Source organism: Cottoperca gobio, chromosome 7 (assembly GCF_900634415.1).
Source record: "Cottoperca gobio chromosome 7, fCotGob3.1, whole genome shotgun sequence".
NCBI lineage: Eukaryota > Metazoa > Chordata > Actinopteri > Perciformes > Bovichtidae > Cottoperca > Cottoperca gobio.
Genome location: NC_041361.1, coordinates 8,610,641 through 8,630,052, shown reverse-complemented (window position 1 = coordinate 8,630,052; position 19,412 = coordinate 8,610,641). Strand labels below are relative to the sequence as shown.

General features: G+C 41.0%; 1 protein-coding gene across 5 annotated transcripts in view; it reads right to left on the bottom strand.

Annotated features, from left to right (window-relative positions):
- The window catches only part of LOC115011075 (ELKS/RAB6-interacting/CAST family member 2), a 147,072-nt gene that overhangs the window by 105,452 nt on the left and 22,208 nt on the right, over positions 1–19,412 (bottom strand). For all 5 annotated transcript variants that reach the window (XM_029436015.1, XM_029436020.1, XM_029436018.1 and 2 more), the window contains one exon: positions 8,074–8,241. In XM_029436015.1, the coding sequence (XP_029291875.1) occupies positions 8,074–8,241 (168 nt within the window). The remainder of the gene's footprint in view (positions 1–8,073; positions 8,242–19,412) is intronic.

The window sequence follows — 19,412 nt, the reverse complement described above, 5'->3', positions numbered from 1 at the left end:
ATATAAGTGTGGTTAAACTGAAGTACTCACATTTGTATGTACAGTACATGTAGTCATCTCTTGACACTTAAAATATTTGGTAGGAACCGCTAAACCTGCTCTTCAATCCCTATGTAAAAATAATACAAAGTCAGTACGGTGAAAAGAAAACTGCAAACTGAATGATTCAAAACAACACAGGACTGTGGGGTAGGAAGGTAGGATTTACTAGTCAAGAAAACAAAACAGCAAAATTTATAGGTTTCATGAACTACAGTTTGGGACACCAAACAGACTCCCTGTTGTTATTTACATTTACATGTTTTCCAGCTTCTTCAGTTCCTTGTTATATTACACCCACATGAAAATCATACGGACTGTTGTTGCACTTAGCTTTCCAGATTGCAATTCCTTATGACTGGAAACAGAGCGAGTTTGCGTGCACACATTCCCACACACAAACATTTTATGACGCACCGCTAGATGTGTCATCGATCTGTGTCATCGATCTGTGTCATCGATCTGTGTCATCAACACCAACACTGTGTGTGCTGGGGAATTGGACCTGGGTGTAGTGAAGATAGAGAGCTTGTCTTAATAACACAGATGCATCATTGTAACCCTCAAAGCTCTCCAGGATGATGATGATGATGATGATGTGTTTGTGTGCGTGTGTGTCTGGTGTAGATATTGACTCTTTTCATCAGTAGAGGAACATATTCAAGAGATTAATGGCCCTATTAACTGCTTAGTTGACTAATTTAGAGCTGAGCATTTTATGAGTTGGAGGCCAGCCACTTAATCGACTTTTAAATGATCTCAGCTAAAGCATTGTGTCATGAAAGCAACAACAGTCCTTGTTCATATTCAAGAACTTGCATACGCTTCTCTGCTGACCCCCATTCAGCTGATCCTCAACCCATCTTTCCTTTTCTGTATCGGGAAGGTTTTGTCATATCAAAAAAGTCCCACTTTACTGGGAAGACTTCAAACACGCAGCGTCAGTCAATGTCTTTTACAATTGGAAACGGGATGTAATGACTTATACAGCATGAAACTGGAAGGAAACAAGTTATTCTTCCACGCTACATTCCTGCCTTTCCACTTGTAAACAGATGTGTAAGTTACCGTGTCCTAGAAAAAGAGACATGCTTTGTAAAGGAATGAAAAGCATTGAATGTAGCTTCCTAAATCATAGCTGACAAGCACAGGTGTTACAGTTTTTTGGACTCAGATTTTCATTCACCAAAACAGGTGAAACAATATTCTGTTTAGAAAAACTACCATAGGATAATTAGTCATAACACGTTACAGGGTTTGTTCACACAAATTGCAAATAACATATTTTCTCACAGATAGTTTCAGTATTATTTGGCCAGGTTTTCTGGCGCCATCCAAACACAACAGAGATTAATGGAATTTAACTTGTGGTTCTGTCAGCATTGAAACAATACATTTTAAAAATCTACATCAACATCTTCCTCCAGAAACAATGTTCTGCTTACTCTGGGGAATCCACAGACCTCAACAGTTTTTATTGGAACTACTGTCTACTGAAGAAAGATTCCCTATAAAAACTGTTGACAGTATGTTGATATCTTGATTTGTTCCTGGTAATTCATAAATCCAAATTGTGTGAGTAAAGATCACAATGAGGTGAAGAACACTAGAGTGTATTGCTGTTGTATGACTTTTTTTAAGGTTCATTTTTGACATTTTGCCTTTACTGGAAAGCTGATAGTTTAGAGCAGGGGTGTCCAAACTTCTTTCACTGGGGGCCACATACAGAAAAATATACAAAGGGCTGGGCCACTCATACTTTTGAGGTATATTCCCTAAAAAAACAAAACAATCAAATGTAGGTAAATTATGCTTGATAATTGAATATGCTTAAAGGGGGGGGGCAGCCTCCATCACAGCTTTCTATAAAAAATCTATAAAAATCTATATCTATAAAAAAGGGGATGGATATATCTCAAGCTTGTTAAACAAATACGTTATTGGGATTGTTAACACATCAACTAACGTTAGTTAGAAAATGTTAGAAACTTTATTTGACTGAATGTATTGAAAAATTGAGCTTATTAAAATAAATACTGTGTAATATATGTTTTAATGGGAACAGCGTTGCACTCAGTGGGAGCAGTGATGCTTTGGACTGAAGGATGCTGCAGGTCAGGAGTAAGTTTGGTGTTTGAGATACGAAGGACATCACAGAGATGCTGTCGCTCATTTTGGTTCTCAATCTGCTTTTGTTCAGAGTTAACAGAAAATGTTTGCTCACGTATTTGAGTGGGGAAGTGCGCACCATTGAAGTTGCGTAGTTGTGTCTCAAAGAGACGGAGCTTCACAAAGAATGCTTTCATGTGCGCAGTCGGCTCTTGTTCAGTGTTGAGATGACCAGTAAGATCAACTAAAGCTGTGGAGTGCGTCCCCGTATTCAGCATCGACATCAGACAGGAAAGCTTTACATTCTCTGTGGTAAAGTCCTCGTGCTCGAATTATGTTGTGCCCTTTAGACTCGTAAGACCAAGCAGCTCTTCCGTAACGCAAAAGTTAACGTCAACTCTCGCAAAAACAATGAACAGCTGTGCGGTGTCTGTCGCATCTGTGCTCTCATCACATGCAATCCAGTAAAAATCTAAAGCACAAGCTTTATCTGACACTTGATGTTTAAAGTTAGCTGACAAGTCAAAACTGTGTTAGAACTAAGAAGTACAAAACATTCAAGTGCCAGTTTCTATCTGGGCCATATTCCATTATACTTTTAGAATTTGCTGCGGGCCAATTAAAAATGGCGCAGTTGGCCCCACGGGTCGTAGTTTGGACACCCCTGGTATAGAGGCAGATGGAAACAAGGAGAGAGAGATAAGGGCATAACGTGCAACAAATGTCTGCAACTGAAAGTGAGCCACGGTCGTTGTGGTTATGTGGTATGCACCTTAACCATTTGGACACCCGGAAACCCTTGACTCATTGTTTGTTTAAGTCATCACCTCTAAGTTTTGGGCCATTTTGTATCTGTATCTCTCCTTTATCTCTTGGAGCAGGTAGCGACACAACTCCACAACTCTTGCTAACATTATTAGCATGCGCTAGTGTTAGCATTACGCTGACAAAGTACAGCTGAAACTGACAATCAGCTGAAGCTTTAAAATGTAGCTGAGCAGCAGAGCTTCCCCCCAACTCTCACACTGGACTCTTACACCTTTCAATGTCTTTCAATTATCGGATCCATAACTGCACTACAACTTTACCATATACTTTGCATTTCATTTTGCACTATTTACCTCAGATATGTATATATGTTGATATAAGTACTGTATTAGGTTGTAGTTTCTGTGTGTGTGTTTTTTCTCATTATCTTTTTCTTTTTTTCTCAAAGCGACTGTAACGGTTACATTTCCTGCTTGGGATTAATAAAGTACTCTATCTATAGTGAAGAAGTAAAGAGGGAATTCAGCCTTTTATAACCTTTTAATAAGCAAAGTCATGTGTTCATTTAAAAAATGAGACTTGATGTTTTCTGTTGGTAATGTAGTCTATAATATAATACAGCCTATAACAACTGCTCGGAATGCGATGCATAGAACTTAGAATTAAGAACTTAGAACTCTACGCATCAGATCCCTGAGTATTGAACACATTGAGACATTGAGAAACAAAATACCCATTGCACTTGCAATTATTACTCTGAAACTTCATTGATGGAACCTTTACAGGACCCACCTTTCATGGTGGTAAGTACCGTATTGCCTAAATGTACAGTAGGACTATGTTTCTTTTCTGACAGAAGCTTTATATCTCTAAGAGATGCAGTACTTGTAAAGGAAAAGTAGTCCCATCAATGTAAATGACCTGCACGCTTACAGCAGGGTTACAGTTAGTTGGTTAAAACACTTTTTACTGGAATGGTTACAATTAGATACAAATACTGTTTGTTTGAACTAAACCATAAAGGTTATGTTAAATGAATCATGTGTTTATCAAGTTAATGCTGTAGTTTTTGTCCTTAAAGATGAATCTTCATGCGCCTTTTGTGCTTTGGCAACAACCACAAGCACAGGGCGGAGAGTGGCTGGCGCAAAATGCCCAGCAGCTTCAGAGAGACCAGATCCCTCTGTATAACGCTAACTGTCGTTTTACCAATGATGGTAAAGAATATTATCACATCCAGACTGAGATTATCAGAGTGATGCAGAGTCAGTCTTTGTTTCACACCCATAGCATGTTGTGTGAAACAGCAGGATGTTTTCATCTCGCAGTGGAGAAAGACATGCTGGAGGTGCAGATGGAGGCAGAAGCCAACAATCTTTTGTGTGAAGAGACACATATACAAAGTATGAAGGTGGCTCTGGAGATGGAAAGGCAAAGACTGACCAGAGAGAGAGAGGCATTTCAAAGAGAGTGTGCTCAAATGACTGAGAAGAGGAATGCCTTCCAGTTGGAGAAGGAGAACATAGCAAAAGAAAGAAAAGCCTTCAAGAAAGAACTTAAGGCGAAACATAGGAGAAGGAATGCATTTAATGCAGAAAAAACTGCTATGTGTGAAGAAAGGAAAGACTTCTACATGGAACAGAAGGAGATGGCCATGGCAAGAGAGTCCTACATTGAAGAAAAGTCAAACATCCAGAGGATGACAGATGCTTTCCAGTTGGATGAGGACAACATAAAAAAAGAAAGAAAAGCCTTTAACAAAGAGGTCAGGGAACAACGTATGAAAAGGAATGCCTTTAATGCTGAAAATGATGCAATGGCTGATGACAGGAAGTCCTTCAAGATAGAAAAGGAAGAGATGGCAATGATGAGGAAAGCCTACATTCAAGAAAAGACAGGCATCCACAGAATGACAGATGCCATCCAGTTGGAGAAGGAGGACATAGCAAAAGAAAGAAAAGCCTTCAAGAAAGAACTTAAGGCGAAACATAGGAGAAGGAATGCATTTAATGCAGAAAAAACTGCTATGTGTGAGGAAAGGAAAGACTTCTACATGGAACAGAAAGAGATGGCCATGGCGAGAGAGTCCTACATTGAAGAAAAGTCAAACATCCAGAGGATGACAGATGCTTTCCAGTTGGAGAAGGAAAGCATAGACAAAGAAAGAAAAGCCTTTAACAAAGAAGTCAGGGAACAACGTATGAAAAGGAATGCCTTTAATGCTGAAAATGATGCAATGGCTGATGACAGGAAGTCCTTCAAGATAGAAAAGGAAGAGATGGCAATGATGAGGAAAGCCTACATTCAAGAAAAGACAGGCATCCACAGAATGACAGATGCCATCCAGTTGAAGAAGGAGGACATAGCAAAAGAAAGAAAAGCCTTCAAGAGAGAACTTAGGACTTTTGAGATGGAAAAGGACAATATGGAAACACAAAAAAAGCTTGCGTTCAAGAAAAGACAGACAGCAAAGAGGCAGATATGATCATGCAGAAGACAAATGCATCGATGACAAAAAAAACTACACAGATCAAAAAGGTCCATGCAACCAGTCCTGTCAACATGCCAGACAATTCATCTTTCGGCCTCATCTCCGTTTGGGCCTGCGGGAATGAAGAAGGCAACTGCAGCTGCACCAAGAAAAGAAACTGACTGAGAGATCTCTTCAATGAGACTTCACAAGCATTCAATTAGATAATATAATTGTAAATGCTACGTCTTTTTACTGTCTGTGCATATTTTAAATAAAAGTCTGTTTCTCTGATGAAGGTCTACCACAATATTTTAAGTCTTAAAAACATATCCTAGGAAATATGTTTCAGGAAATTAGAGGACCATTTCAGCAGAATTTAGAAATGATTGTTATATACAGTATACAGTATGTATCAAAATGTAATATATATATATGTATACAGTATCTCACTGTTATTTAATATTGCATAGTACTACATGACAGCAAAGTACCTTCTTATATCATTACAGGATGTTTCTTTTTCATCAATGTTACCTGTCAATATTTGGAGGAATTGTGAGCAATGCATCAATGTGGTGTAATATGATGAAATATGCAATGCATTATGACAAAAACAAACAGTTAAATTGGGTTGCAGTGGAAGGAGAAGGTGTTTTCAGAAGAGTACTACCAGCCTTTCAAAGTGGCATAATGATAATTTAAAGTGTCAAAAGCAAAGCCAAAATCGAAGAATTGCAAAGCTACTTAATCGAGGTTCCCATTCAGATCAGTGACATTGCTGAAGTACATGCAGTCAACCTTTAGCTATGAAATACATCCTTGGCATTTATCCTTGCCGTGTATTTTACATTAAGCCAGCAGTATGAAGCCCAGAAAGGAAACTAGCTTTGACTCCCAGCTCCACTCCTGCCTTTCCCATGGGACACAGCACTGTAAGTTATAGCCCCCCAGGGACTGTTAGGAAATAGGAAGTTTGGAAACCAATGAGATTGTGTTCAATGTATACAGTGTGGCTAATGGAGTGAAATGTAATGGCATTTCACAATGTAAAATGCTTAGCCTGGTTCTTCCTTTAAATATCACTTCTTCATCCATTCATGTCACATTAACAACTGTAAGAAACAGTGTCATAATCTTTCAACATCTTTTATAATTCATGCATACTTCTTATTGTTGCGGATTTTAAAAAATGTGGCATGAATTGTGGCACGTTTGGGAGTATGTGTGAGGAGAGGTAGGTTTGCTGGAGAGAGAAAAACTAAGAGAAAGGGAGAAAGACACAGGGATACTGAGGAAGAGGGAGGCTTTCTACAGAGACAAAGAAACAGATGAAAAAACATCAATAAAGCAAAATCTGGCCAGTGAGAAACTAGCCATCAAGACAATGCCAGGCAGCATAAACCAAATATTTGCCTAGTCATCATCCAACCTAATCTCACTGATCCTGTAGGGATGAAAATGGCAACTGAGGTTTACAGTAAAATAGTGCAACTGCACACAGCAATGTAACCAAATGCCACCAAATGCCTCCAAAATAAACTGGCAGAAACATTTCTTTGGCCGTAAAATAAAGTCAAAGTTGAAATAACACATGTATGAAATGTTAAATAGCAGAGGGGCTCCATTTATCTGCTACAAAGAAGCTTATTAATTGCCTCTTATAAAGCTATAGGTGGGACCCAAAGGAGTACAGCGCAGGGTGAACATAAAGGTCATCTTTAAACTTCTCACACGGAAACACCCTGAGGTCACACAAATATTATAATGCGTTTGAACATCTTCGTGCACACACATACACACAGATTCATAGCACTGCATGTGACCTTTGGAGCATTTTTTCATTAAACTCAGCAAGGGGGAGGGTGGGAGGACAGAGTTTGAGATCTAATTTGAGGACATGAGAGGAAACAAGGAAGTTGAGTGGGGACCTTTATGTGTGTGTAATTGGTCTAAAGAGGAATTGCCAACATGCGCACCACAGGTGGCCACAGACCCTGTCTAAATGGCTAACCTTATAAAAGTCATTAAGGCCTGTGAGACATGCCAAGCAACTGTGTGTCTGTGCATGTGTGTGCGTGCATGCGTGCGTGCGTGCGTGCGTGCGTGCGTGTATATATATATAGTATATATATAGAAGGATGTGTGTGCAGCTCTGGGTATAGAACACGTATATGTGTGAAGGTATCTCTGTTAACCATATGTAATAGTGATCAACTGTGAGTAGCAGATCTTACAAGGCACACATTCAATGATTCATTTAACAAACACTCTCACTGTCTATTCACAATGCCAGAGACATTATTATTGGGCCAGAACCAGAACAGAGAATTAATTTCCAATATGGCTGGTTAACCGGGGAAAGTTACCAGATGTGGTGACAGACAACAAACCAGTCCCTGATCATATATCTACACTTCTTTGTTCCCCTACAAAAGTGATTCTTGGCAAATGTAAAGTGGAAAAGGAATAGATTACAGTTTCTGAAAGGGTTTTTTTTTGTAAAGTATAACTAACCATAATCCCAACTAAAATCAGGATTTGCTCATTTTGTTAAAGCAGAATTTAATGATATATTTGGCCAAATCTTGTGGCAGCTGAAAAGCCTGAAAACACAACACTGATATGATATCGGATGACGATTCTTTGTGGGTATGTCACAACAAGGGAGCTCTGGACTCACTAACCTTCTTCTGCAGGACATTAACCTTCCTCTCCTTGACATCCAGCATGTCCTTCATGTCTCGGATCTCTCCTGTTAGTGTGCTCTTTTCATCGGTCAGGTCCTGCAGCTGCTTCGTCTTCTTGGTCAGTAACTGCTCCTTCTCCTCCAGACGCACCCGCAGAGCATCTACCTGTAAAATACCAAGACAGGAAGTTAAGAGCAGATAGGCAGATTAGAAGTCAGACAGAAACATGAATTTAGAAACCATTAGGGAGTTTGACCGACATATACTCAAGACAGAAATCGCAAGGGATCTGCTGGACAGCACAAACTAGGCAGACAGAAAGTCAGACAACCAGAGAGAACATGTCTGACGGAAAAACAAGCAGAAAAACAGAAACACTTGCAAAAATACAAATAAATACACAAAAAAGGCCGCTTCCACCATGATTTCTTTTTCCTAGCTTTCAGTCAGGTGGCCCATATATTATCGTTCACTTCTGGAACGGACATGTCCCAACACATTCACTTGTTGACATTTGGAAGTAGTAAAAGCTTTGACCTACTGTCCATAATATGAACCACTGTGGACTGATGCAGTGTGTGTGAGAGAGAAGGAGCCTGGAGCTTGTCCCATTATTTGTTATTGAGAGAGCTGTGTGAATGGGTCAACACTGCCATAGATCAGAGTTCTCAAACACTTCACACTCACACATTAAAAAACCTCCGTATCTCGTGCAACGAGATGAGTGATATCTGAACTCACTACAGAACTTCTTATTGGACATCTATCAGTGTTCTGCTGCACCGCCTACAGTGACACACACACACACGCACACGTACACACACATACACACACATACACACTCAGCTGGCTGTCATGAACAGACTACGTGCTCCTCTTTTGCTCTTCGACACCTGATTACATTCCCAGCACTTTTTGATATGGCGCAATGAGTAAACCCATTTAAACTTAATTTTAAGGTGCATGTGTTTTATATGAATTTAAGAGACACACACACACACACACACACACACACACACACACACACACACACACACACACACACACACACACACACACACACACACACACACACACTAGGAATAATCAGTGAGGGAGGGCTTGTTAACAGTGGCTTTTTTACAATCCTGTGAAAACACTTAGCAAAGGCTTTGTTGAACTCTCCAGCTCATCTCAACTATTTCACAAGGCACTTGAGATTCATAAAGGGAGGGAGCAGTGGTGGAAAGTAAGAACATTAACTCAAAAGTGTTGTCACGATACTGTAATTTCTTACTTTTATTAGATACCATTCAAAAACACACCGTCCAGAACCTCTAAAGTTGATTCATTTATATTTATTCGATTTAACATTCTGTTAATTGTGAAAAGATGTTTATGGATGGAATAAAGTATGTATACATTGCAGTATTGCTACTCATGTAAATGATCTGAATACTTCTTCCACCACTTGTTGGGAGTATTTCAGTAACTAAAGCGTAACAAACCACAGTATAAAAAAACAATAATGTGGCACTACTAACTACAGAAATGGAAAATAACACAACAGATACAGATACTGCTGTGTTTGGCCACAGTTAGTTTCTGCCTGCCCTATGTGTGTATGTGCTTGTGTAAAATGAGAGACACAGACACACAGAGGGCTCCTCTCAAGCAGTAGCATTAAAGCAGGCCAAGACCCCCAGGTGTAAGATGGTGAAGTATTTATCTCATATTGCTCCTCTGGCAGACGACCAGAGTCTAATACTGAGCCCTGCTCTGTCCTTCCCACTGGTGTGCGTACACACACACACACACACACACACACACACACACACACACACACACACACACACACACACACACACACACACACACACACACACACACATTACTAATCCTTTGTACGTATAGTATGTTATGCGCTCACACATCATTCTGTGCTGCGCCCATGTTCTGCCACATGTGTTTGCGTGCGTGTTTGCCAGTGTGTGTATTAGACAGAATAAGGGAAAAAGAGAGACCCCTCCCCCTCTGCCCTCCAACCCCACCTGGCAAAGAGCAATTTAGCAAGAATGTAGCAGAGAGGCCTAACAGGAAATCCCTGCTGTCTCACCTGCACTGGCCCACTAAGCTGTGATAGTACTGTACAGACGCCCTGCTAATACCCTCTTAAAGCACTCACCACTGCCAGGCACAGTACACGGAAAACAAGGAGGGCGATGGACAGATGAGAAGGCAGGGATGAAAGGATGGAGAGGAGTTAGGGGGAAAGCAAGAGGAGAGATAAATGAAAGAGTGAGAGAAGGTGGAGAGAGATGATGGGAATTCTTAAGAGCACATTAACACCACTGACATGCTGCTCCTCCAGCGGCTAAAACTACTACTCCATCAGCAGGTCTGTTACAGGAAATACTGTATGGCTTTATCAGCTGGCACACATGCTGAGATGATAGACAGCTAACAAGTCAAGGTGATTAACCTCTCGCTTCTCCTTCAATTTCCTCTCCAATTTTCCTTTCCCTCTAGTCCCATTTTTCTCAATGTCGTCTTCCAACAACACCTCTCTCTTTCAACCCGCCACTACTACCTCTCTTTCAATGCTCCAGCCATGCTCCAAACTCTCCAGGTGGTTTCCTATTGCAATTTAAAGGCGCAGGTCCTGTGGCGAGACAAAGTGATGTGTCGGTGTGAGAAATCCCTTAAGTCGTCAAGCCAGGTTGTCTTTGGGACCGGCCCATATTTCCCAGCTATGACTTTGTATGTTTGCTCATTTTGTATGTTTCCATGTGGGAGCAATAACATGCAAAGCAGAACTCCTACGATGCTAAGGACAACTGGGGTACTCATTCTGCTTATGCAATTGAACACTGGGGACCATATCCTGTTTTGTTATCACTTGTTATCACACAGTTTTTTATTTAGTCTATGAGAGAAAGTGTAAGAAAGTGAAAGGTGGGGGAAAGAAGTACTGAGGCCCACTGCACTGTTGAGTCTGACCCAGTTCAAATCCTAAAGGGACGTTGGAGATTGCATTGAGGCGTTCCTCAGAATAGATGAATTAAAAACACATCTATATCAACACATCTTCCCCCCAAAACCCTCTTAAGCTTTCCAGCCCCTCACTCAGCACCATATTATTTATAAAAAATTAAAAAAGGACCTCGATATGTTTTCAATATTCTGTGGTTCCATAACTATTAATTCCTTGCAATATGTGGAATTTCTTGAAAGGAATCCTCACTAACTAATAACGACTCTGATGTGTGCATGCGAACATGCATATATTCAACAGTTTTCCACATACACACATGCATGGACCTGCAGTTAAACATACAACCATGCACACACATGCATAAACACACATCCATTGTTCTTGACTTCCTCTCTCATGCTTACAATGACAGCCAAATGTGGATTCTGGACACTGGTGAGCAAAGTAAAACAGAGGCTTAAAGAAAACAGCTTCTCTGTTTGTCCTCACCTCCCTTTTCCCTGCCTCACATTTCATCATAAAAGTTTTTCTGGCAGGCGAATCTGCAAAGGTATCCGGCACAGCGTCGGCTCTGGGCCGCAATAAACAACACAGGGACTATATGAGTAGACCACAGTCAAAACGGCAGAACCAGAGACGATGGGGAGACCACAGCAAAGGCCTGGGGATGCACCGATACTTGCATACTCACACACTGACAGTTGCACTCTCACTCACCCACTTTGGTGCGACTAGAGTCATCGTTTGAACAGAAAAACATTCCTTATATGATCTCTTATCTCTTGCTCAAGCTCTAAGAATAAGTACGAACGTCACTTCAGCTGACAACGCCACCATAAAAGTTGTTCAATCCCAAGAGTGGGTCTGGTGGAGTATATGGGATGTCTGAACTGGGGTCTACTCGGGCTGCTGCGGTGCACTAAACACAGCTGTGTGAGCTATTCACTCCTCTGGCTCTATGACGTCCAGCGAGCCTGTATAAATACAGCACAGAGCAGCCATTAGACATAATTTATTTAAAGGCCCGTGCTGTAAAATTAATCATCTAAATTTATGAAATAATGTTTGACTAATTCATGTTTGTCTTACCATTAATACGGCCAAGTCTGGATTGTATCACTAAAATAAGGATGGCTATCTCATTTCAAGATGATGCTAGACCACCAGAGTCTCCCATATCAGCTATAATTATTAAAATATCTATTTTTATTGAAATATATGCATCAAAGAGAAACTACCACACTTCATATGATGAAGAAGGAAGAGAATTAATGTGGACTGCTAGGTACAACAACAGCTAGTTGCTGTTAGTTTTCTTTCACTCTGACCTATGTCTGCATCATCAAAGATTGGTGGAAGGATAAAAAATGTTTTATGAAATATATGAAATACTTATGTTTACAGTATTAACAGTGTATAAGCACCTGACTGTGGGTGTCTTATACTCACAGATGTGAGAAGGAGTAGCGTTAAATTATCCATAGTTTCCAGATGAGGCAATAGAAACGTCCAATAGATGTCAAGAGGTCGCTGTTGAAGGTTGTGAGGTTAGGCAGTCTGAAGACCAAAGTGGGATTTTTTAATATGAGCGCATTAATGTATGTTGGCATGTATGTGTGTGTGCACAGGTGCAAGGGGAAGTTGCAATGTTAAACGGAAGAATGAGGCACTTCACAGAGCAACTGTGAACAAGGGCCGAGCTTCACCAAGACCCTGCGCTGATTCTGCGTTCTCTCAATTACGCATGCACGCACACACACACTGTATATACAAGCACACACACACAGTGGATTTCCTCTCCACCTGAAATGGCCGTGCCAGACATGACGACACCGGGGCTGATCTGTGCGGAAATGAGAGATGTTCCCTGTCCTGGGTCTTAGGGTGGGTGTCATCTAAGGTGTGTCATCAAAGCCAGGGTTAAGGCAACATTCAGAGCCCTGACCAGGAGTCATCTAATAGTCGAATCACCTAGAGCAAGGGATAATAAGCGGATGTAAACTACCTCACAGCAGGAGCTGCGGGGTGGACTTTGGGGCACAGTCTCATTGTACACTCAGACATCTGTGGATCAAACCATGGCAACACAGCTGTCTGCCCACAGGCTATAGAGAACATGGGAAAGCGCAGCTGTAAAAAAAAAATAAAGACAAGGACACAGACACGCACACACAGAGAACTCCCAGGATCCACTAACAAAAGGATCTTTGTCACCAGAATGAATGAATGTTTTCTGCCAAAGCATGAAAATTAATCATGTCATGCTTTTGGGATTGTACCACAGGATGGATATATGACACATGAAAATGTAGGGGACTCACCCCGAGTACATCACACTAACCCTCACTGCACACATCTGCCTCAGTCCCTCTATTGCCCTCCATCCATCATCATCATCATCATCTCCTCCAGCAGAGATGTACACAACTCACACTACTTGCACATTTAAAGGAAGAGATGCTGCAGGCGTTCCCCCTCATTAACACTTACTCCTTCTTTGATTATTTTTCCTGGTCATTTTCAGCACCACACGCCAGTTGCTACATCCTGTTTCCAGAGAATCCATTTCCTGTCAAACCACACTAAACAGTCACTCTGGCAAACATGTGCCAAACGATCACAGGTCTGCAGCGTACAGTAGGTGCCTGAAATCAGCTTGATTTCTGCTCGATCAACAAGTAAAACAGTTTCTTGTCTGTCATTTATCCGCTCTGCTCTAAAACACCCTCATGATCTTTTAGTACAGAAAACACAGAGGTTGACACTTTAAAAGAAAAAACAGAAACATGAATTAATTAAATAATATAGCCTAATCCTAAGGTTGTTTGGTCACATAAGTGAACCATCTCAAAGACAACTGTACAAACTGTCTTATCTGCTAATGAAGGCCACACAATGTTGCTGAAAGCTAAAGAAATGTTTCTTTTGTCAAAGAGCTATTTACAAAAACAATAGTGAACATTTGATCTTACCATTACATTGCAGAATTGGCAGGGTTGTGTTCATTTGTGGTGCCTTTGCTGCCTCACTTGAACAACATTACTGTAAGCCGGCATTAGTATTTTTAAAAGGCAGAAAACAGCCACTTACATTTCTCTATAATATTCTATCAACGATGTCAATCTAAAGTGCTTCCAAACATTGATTCTCAAATGTTGTCATTTACATCCGTTATGTGTGTCTCGCTAGTTTCCTCTGTTTAGCTTTAAGAGAACTACAATTTGCTTGGAGAAACAAAGCATGCAATAGATCAGGATGACATTAAAAGGAATACAAGACACAGCTTGTTGCACTTCTTCACTGTGAAACAAATTTGACATTATCATGACAGATTGAATATTCAGCCCCATTTAATTATAATAATATAAGTTGTTCCAACATTTGAACATTAGGAACTCCTAAAGCCCCCACCATGGTTTAGGTAATTGTCTGAACAAGTAGTCTTTTTGCACAGACCTGCCAGTACTAAATTCAAAGCACCATCGTTAGTTTTCATGAGGAGGTGAATATCCAGTCAACTGTGTAGAAATTGTAGCCCTTTTATATAAACCACCAAGGCCACTCGAAAATACATTTAAAGCTGAAAGGGAGGACTTTAACCTCATAGTCATCAACTCTTTTCATATGAAATGTGTTGTGTTGGAGCCAAAAAACCCATAATTGTCCCCAAAAAGGAGGAGAAGAGAGTAGGCTCTAAGGTCCATACTGAATATGTGCTTCTTCTGATTCTATTGAGACGCCCACTACTAACAGAGACTGAACTGTAAGAGGGAATGAAAACTCTTCAATTGTATTCTTGTGTCACTGCATGTTTAGGTACGTGTATCTTTGCATGCATGTGTGTATGTAATGTGTATGTGTGTGTGTGTGTGTGTGTGTCAGTGTGAAATTAGAGGTTAAGTGGTCTGAGGAAAGCAGGGTGACCCTGAGGACAGAGGAGGTCGGACAAAAAGAAAGGAGAGTATTGTCTCTGGCTGTCTCTATCAGCACTTCACTGCCGACTGGTAAACCAGCCGCTGACTGACAGCAGACCAGGCAAAGCCCTAATTACTCTCTGCGTTCATGTGTGTTTTTGTTTAGTTTCAAAATGCGCAAAAATAGAAGACCTTCATGTGGGATAAACCATCACACATATTAACTGTACCTTAGATGTGCTCAGACTTAATGCCTCATTTACAATGAAATATGCACGACAACACAAACGTGCGTGTTTTCGTGTGCATATGCAAAAGTAACAGACCGGTTGTTTGTCGGCTCTTTCGGTTGTGCACGTATTTACCTCGTTTTCTGTGTAAACCATTAAATATTTCATCCCCATTCTGACCCCTATAACTCCACTTTATAGCTTTTCCACATGGCCTCTGAAGAACTCGCGGGGGCTTTATCTTGGACCGCGCCATGTTTGTTCTGGGGGGCCCGACGCTTTGCTATTCACACTGCATCCCAAACCGCACCACCCCAGGAACCCAGGAGCATGCTGTTGGGCCTGAGAGTGGTGACCATGGTCAGTCCGGTCCAGATGAGGTCATGTTGTAACTGGTCTGCAGGGTTTAAATGTGAAGTTGATAATTAGTGGTCAGCCTAAAACAGGAACTGTTTTCCTTTTGCTTTATGCCGAACGTACACTGTTGTTTTCAGTGTGTTTATTAAATTCTCATCTAAATTTAATTTGTACAATCACTTTTCCTTGCAGTGGTGCTAATAGATGGGGGATGAGAATGGATAGAGGAGACGGAGAAGTAGGCGAGAAAATGGGGGGAGAGAAGACAGATGGAAACAGACCCTATGAGAGAAGAGAAATAAGGACAGAGGGAGCAAAAGGGAATGAGGCAGAAAGAAAGACAGAGAGTGAGAACACAGCAGGGGAGAGCACAGGGCGGAGCGTAACCAGGTTGAGACCACATCTTTGCTCCGCCTCACTACCTATATGAACCATTAATCAGCAAAGAGAACAAGGAAAGATCAACAAAAACAGTCCAGCAGGGACCACAGCACGCCGTACTATCACATCACTCACTGACAAAATCCCACAGCCTTCTACATCCATCAAGCAACTGTATTCTCTCACTTCTCACTTCCTCCTTTCGTTTCATTCATCCTCGATTCTTTCCCTTTCCTGCTCCACATACTTTTTTATTTTCCTCTTGTTTTCCCTATTCATCACTGTCCTCATGGTTGATTTTAGCAAATCATGTTTGAGTCATTTACAGTATATCTTCTTCAAGTCATTAGACCTCAACCTTAAAATCCAAACTTAGTGGAGGTCTTCTGGCAGACACACCGCAAACGCTGGTGATGAAAGAGAACCCAAGATATTTGAGGTCACATCTGAGAAAGTTAAACTGAAATACCACAAACTGCTCTCTGTAAACACCGACATGTTGCTACATCGCAAAACGTACATTAAAGGCGTGCTGCGCCGAACACCTTTGTTGGCATTATGTGAGGAGCCAAGTATCAAATGTTATGTTACTGTGTTATTTATGTGCCTGATTCAGACGTTAACTTAAGCACCTTGTACTTACCTCAGGTCTGGTTTTCCCCTGTGTGGGAAAGTGGCCACCTGCAAAACACTCGCCTCAAGTGATAAACATGTAAATCAAGGCGCATCGACCTTCAGAAAAAGAAAATCTTAACTAACACCTGTCAAAGACATTAAATACACCGTAATTTGTTGCATAAAGAAAAATTGAAGGTAATAACTCAGGTGATTAGCGATAACAGGTCACACGGAGAATGCCAAGAAATGATTTGTGCTGCTAAGATATTCTATATGTCAATATTTCCACCTGAATCTCTGCAATACCTTTTAACCAGTGAGCCACAACACACAGGGCCTAGTTTTGTAGGGATCAGGATCCAACACAGATATGGTCGCAAGAGCAGGAACAAAGCTCAAACAACCAGTTCACACATACAAATGATTTGTTAGTGAATATCACTTTCTGTGTATTAATTACTCTGTGTTATAAAATAATGTGCAAACACACATACACTCAAAATCCATTGGTAAAATGAGGATAACCATGCTGTGCATTAATCACGATTCATGAGTAAGCATGCTTTATTATCATGCATGAAGAAACAAAAACGTCTTTGTGTCTAATAAAGTCAATATTTCTTTCGTTACTTTCATTCAATGACTTGAGATTTGACATTGTGGGCAATTTTCATGATGTTGAGAGGTTTTCAAGGTAGTAAGTCCCACAGATGGGTCCCCAATCATATGTAGCGCTCGTGTTAAACTCGTGCTTGAGGTTATAGAGTTATGATTATGGATATATTCATGAATGTTGAAAAGTAAAATCCCAAATACTGAAAATGCTATTTAGCAAAACATTATACAAAGCAAATGTGATATAATAAGAAACTGAATTGAGTTAACTTTTATCACAAACATGAATTGAGTAGGACAATAGTGCCAACAACTTGTAAAATGCCATGAGCAAGCTTTACGCTCAATTCAATTCAAATCAAATTGAATTGAGCATAAAGCTATGTCATGCGCAAGCTTTTCGCTCGCAGTACTACCGTGTGAAAATTGCCAAGGCCTGGTTTAAGTGCAAGCCACATGTTTACATATTAAGTTGTTGGAATAAAGCAGCGTAATTGGAGGCCGTGGCAAGAGTTTGGATGAGCGACAGACTGAGCGAGTGACAGCTGGTAGATGCGATCAGAGCAGATCATCATCATTAGTGAGTTTACTGCATCTTCTTGGATTGTAATGCGTCAGAGACGAAGGACGCGTACCTATTAACATCACTGAGCATGTCATCACAGCGACCAAGTGTGACCGGGAACAGCCGAACCTCATGCACAGGCCCAGACGTCTTAACACGGTCTGATTTGACCTCGTTTAGTAAAATGTTTATATTCAAAACTATGTTCTCAAAGTCAAAGCACATGCGAACCCCTTTACCGTTGGGGTTGTGGCCTGTTCTTTTGTTCCTTGCTGGTTAAATATTCAGGAAGGTCTTTGATAAGTTACCTGATCGGCTGGAGTATGGTTACAGCCCTGCATTGTCGTGATCGGGACAGGAATGACACATACACAAACAGTATTAAAGGGTTAAGTTTCCAGAGACGTGGGCAGCAGACTCACGAGCGTAGACTCATTATTTTCCACATTTTCCAGTTATCTGGAGCCGTATTCAATCATGCCCATTTAGAATCTGTCCTTAACTTTGACTGACAAATAAATACACTTCCATTTTCTCATTCCCTCGCTCACAGTGCCTGCTCTGTTCCCTGACTGGTCCCTTCTCAGTCCCATCCTGTCAATTGCTTTTAGAGACAAGTGTCTGTGAGATGAAGCTGCTCCTCAGGTCTGGGAGACACCAGCCTGTCTCTGGGGGAGTGGACTACTGTACCAATCACTGTCATTCATGATGAGACCGTCTGGCACACACACCAACACTCACACACATATAGGAAGGGGTATGATGCCCCAGTAGCCAAGAGTGAAACAGAGAGGAAATCTGGGGAATTTTAAATGGGATGTCGGAAAGCTACAAAGAAACAAACTGCTGAAGGGGGATGAAGTAATAACATGAGAGGATGGAAGGAATGAGGTGAGAAGGGAGACCCTGTGAGTATGGCTGTGCTTTCTAACCAAATGACTGACAGACAGTAGAGGAATGCAGGGCAACGGCTGGCCTCAAGCGCACTCAATATCTTTGCTCATCCTCTGGTTTGCCCACTTAGTCCAGGAAACCCTAGCCTTTCCAAAGCGGGAGTAAATGCCACTTCAATAGCAGGGAAAAACTACTCAAGACCAGAGCTGAGAGTCCAGCAATCAGCACTGACAGCGTACGTGTTTCTGTGTGTATGTCTTTGCGTGTGTGACTGTGTGTGTGTGTGTGTTTGTGGTGAACAAGACTGTCAGATCTGATTACCGCCCGCTGCAGTAGCCTAGAATACGAGAAAAGAAGACAGACTGCAGAGCACAGAGATGTGCCCAGTGACCGGTGAGCATTACTGTATATTCAATTATGTATAATTCCCTTGTCATGCACCCACATGTTAATGCATAAGCAAACACATAGTTGTGTCATATTAACAGACACAGATACACACACACTCTGCCCGCCCACTCAATGGCATCTTTTTCATTTCAACTTTGGCAGAGACATTTACTGGCTGAAGCAACTAACAATTATAGACTTCACCAACAAGAATGATATATTTTAAGGGTATAATATTCATGTGTTATGCATAAACTATGTTACCCATTGGCATCCTGAGCTGAACCGAGTATTCAGAGAGGGTTATGTTAGCTTCAATTGTGATTTACAGTGTAGCAGTGATTATGGTGATTTAAGATGTGTGCATGAGAAAGAGTGTAAACTCTATATTTCCCTTG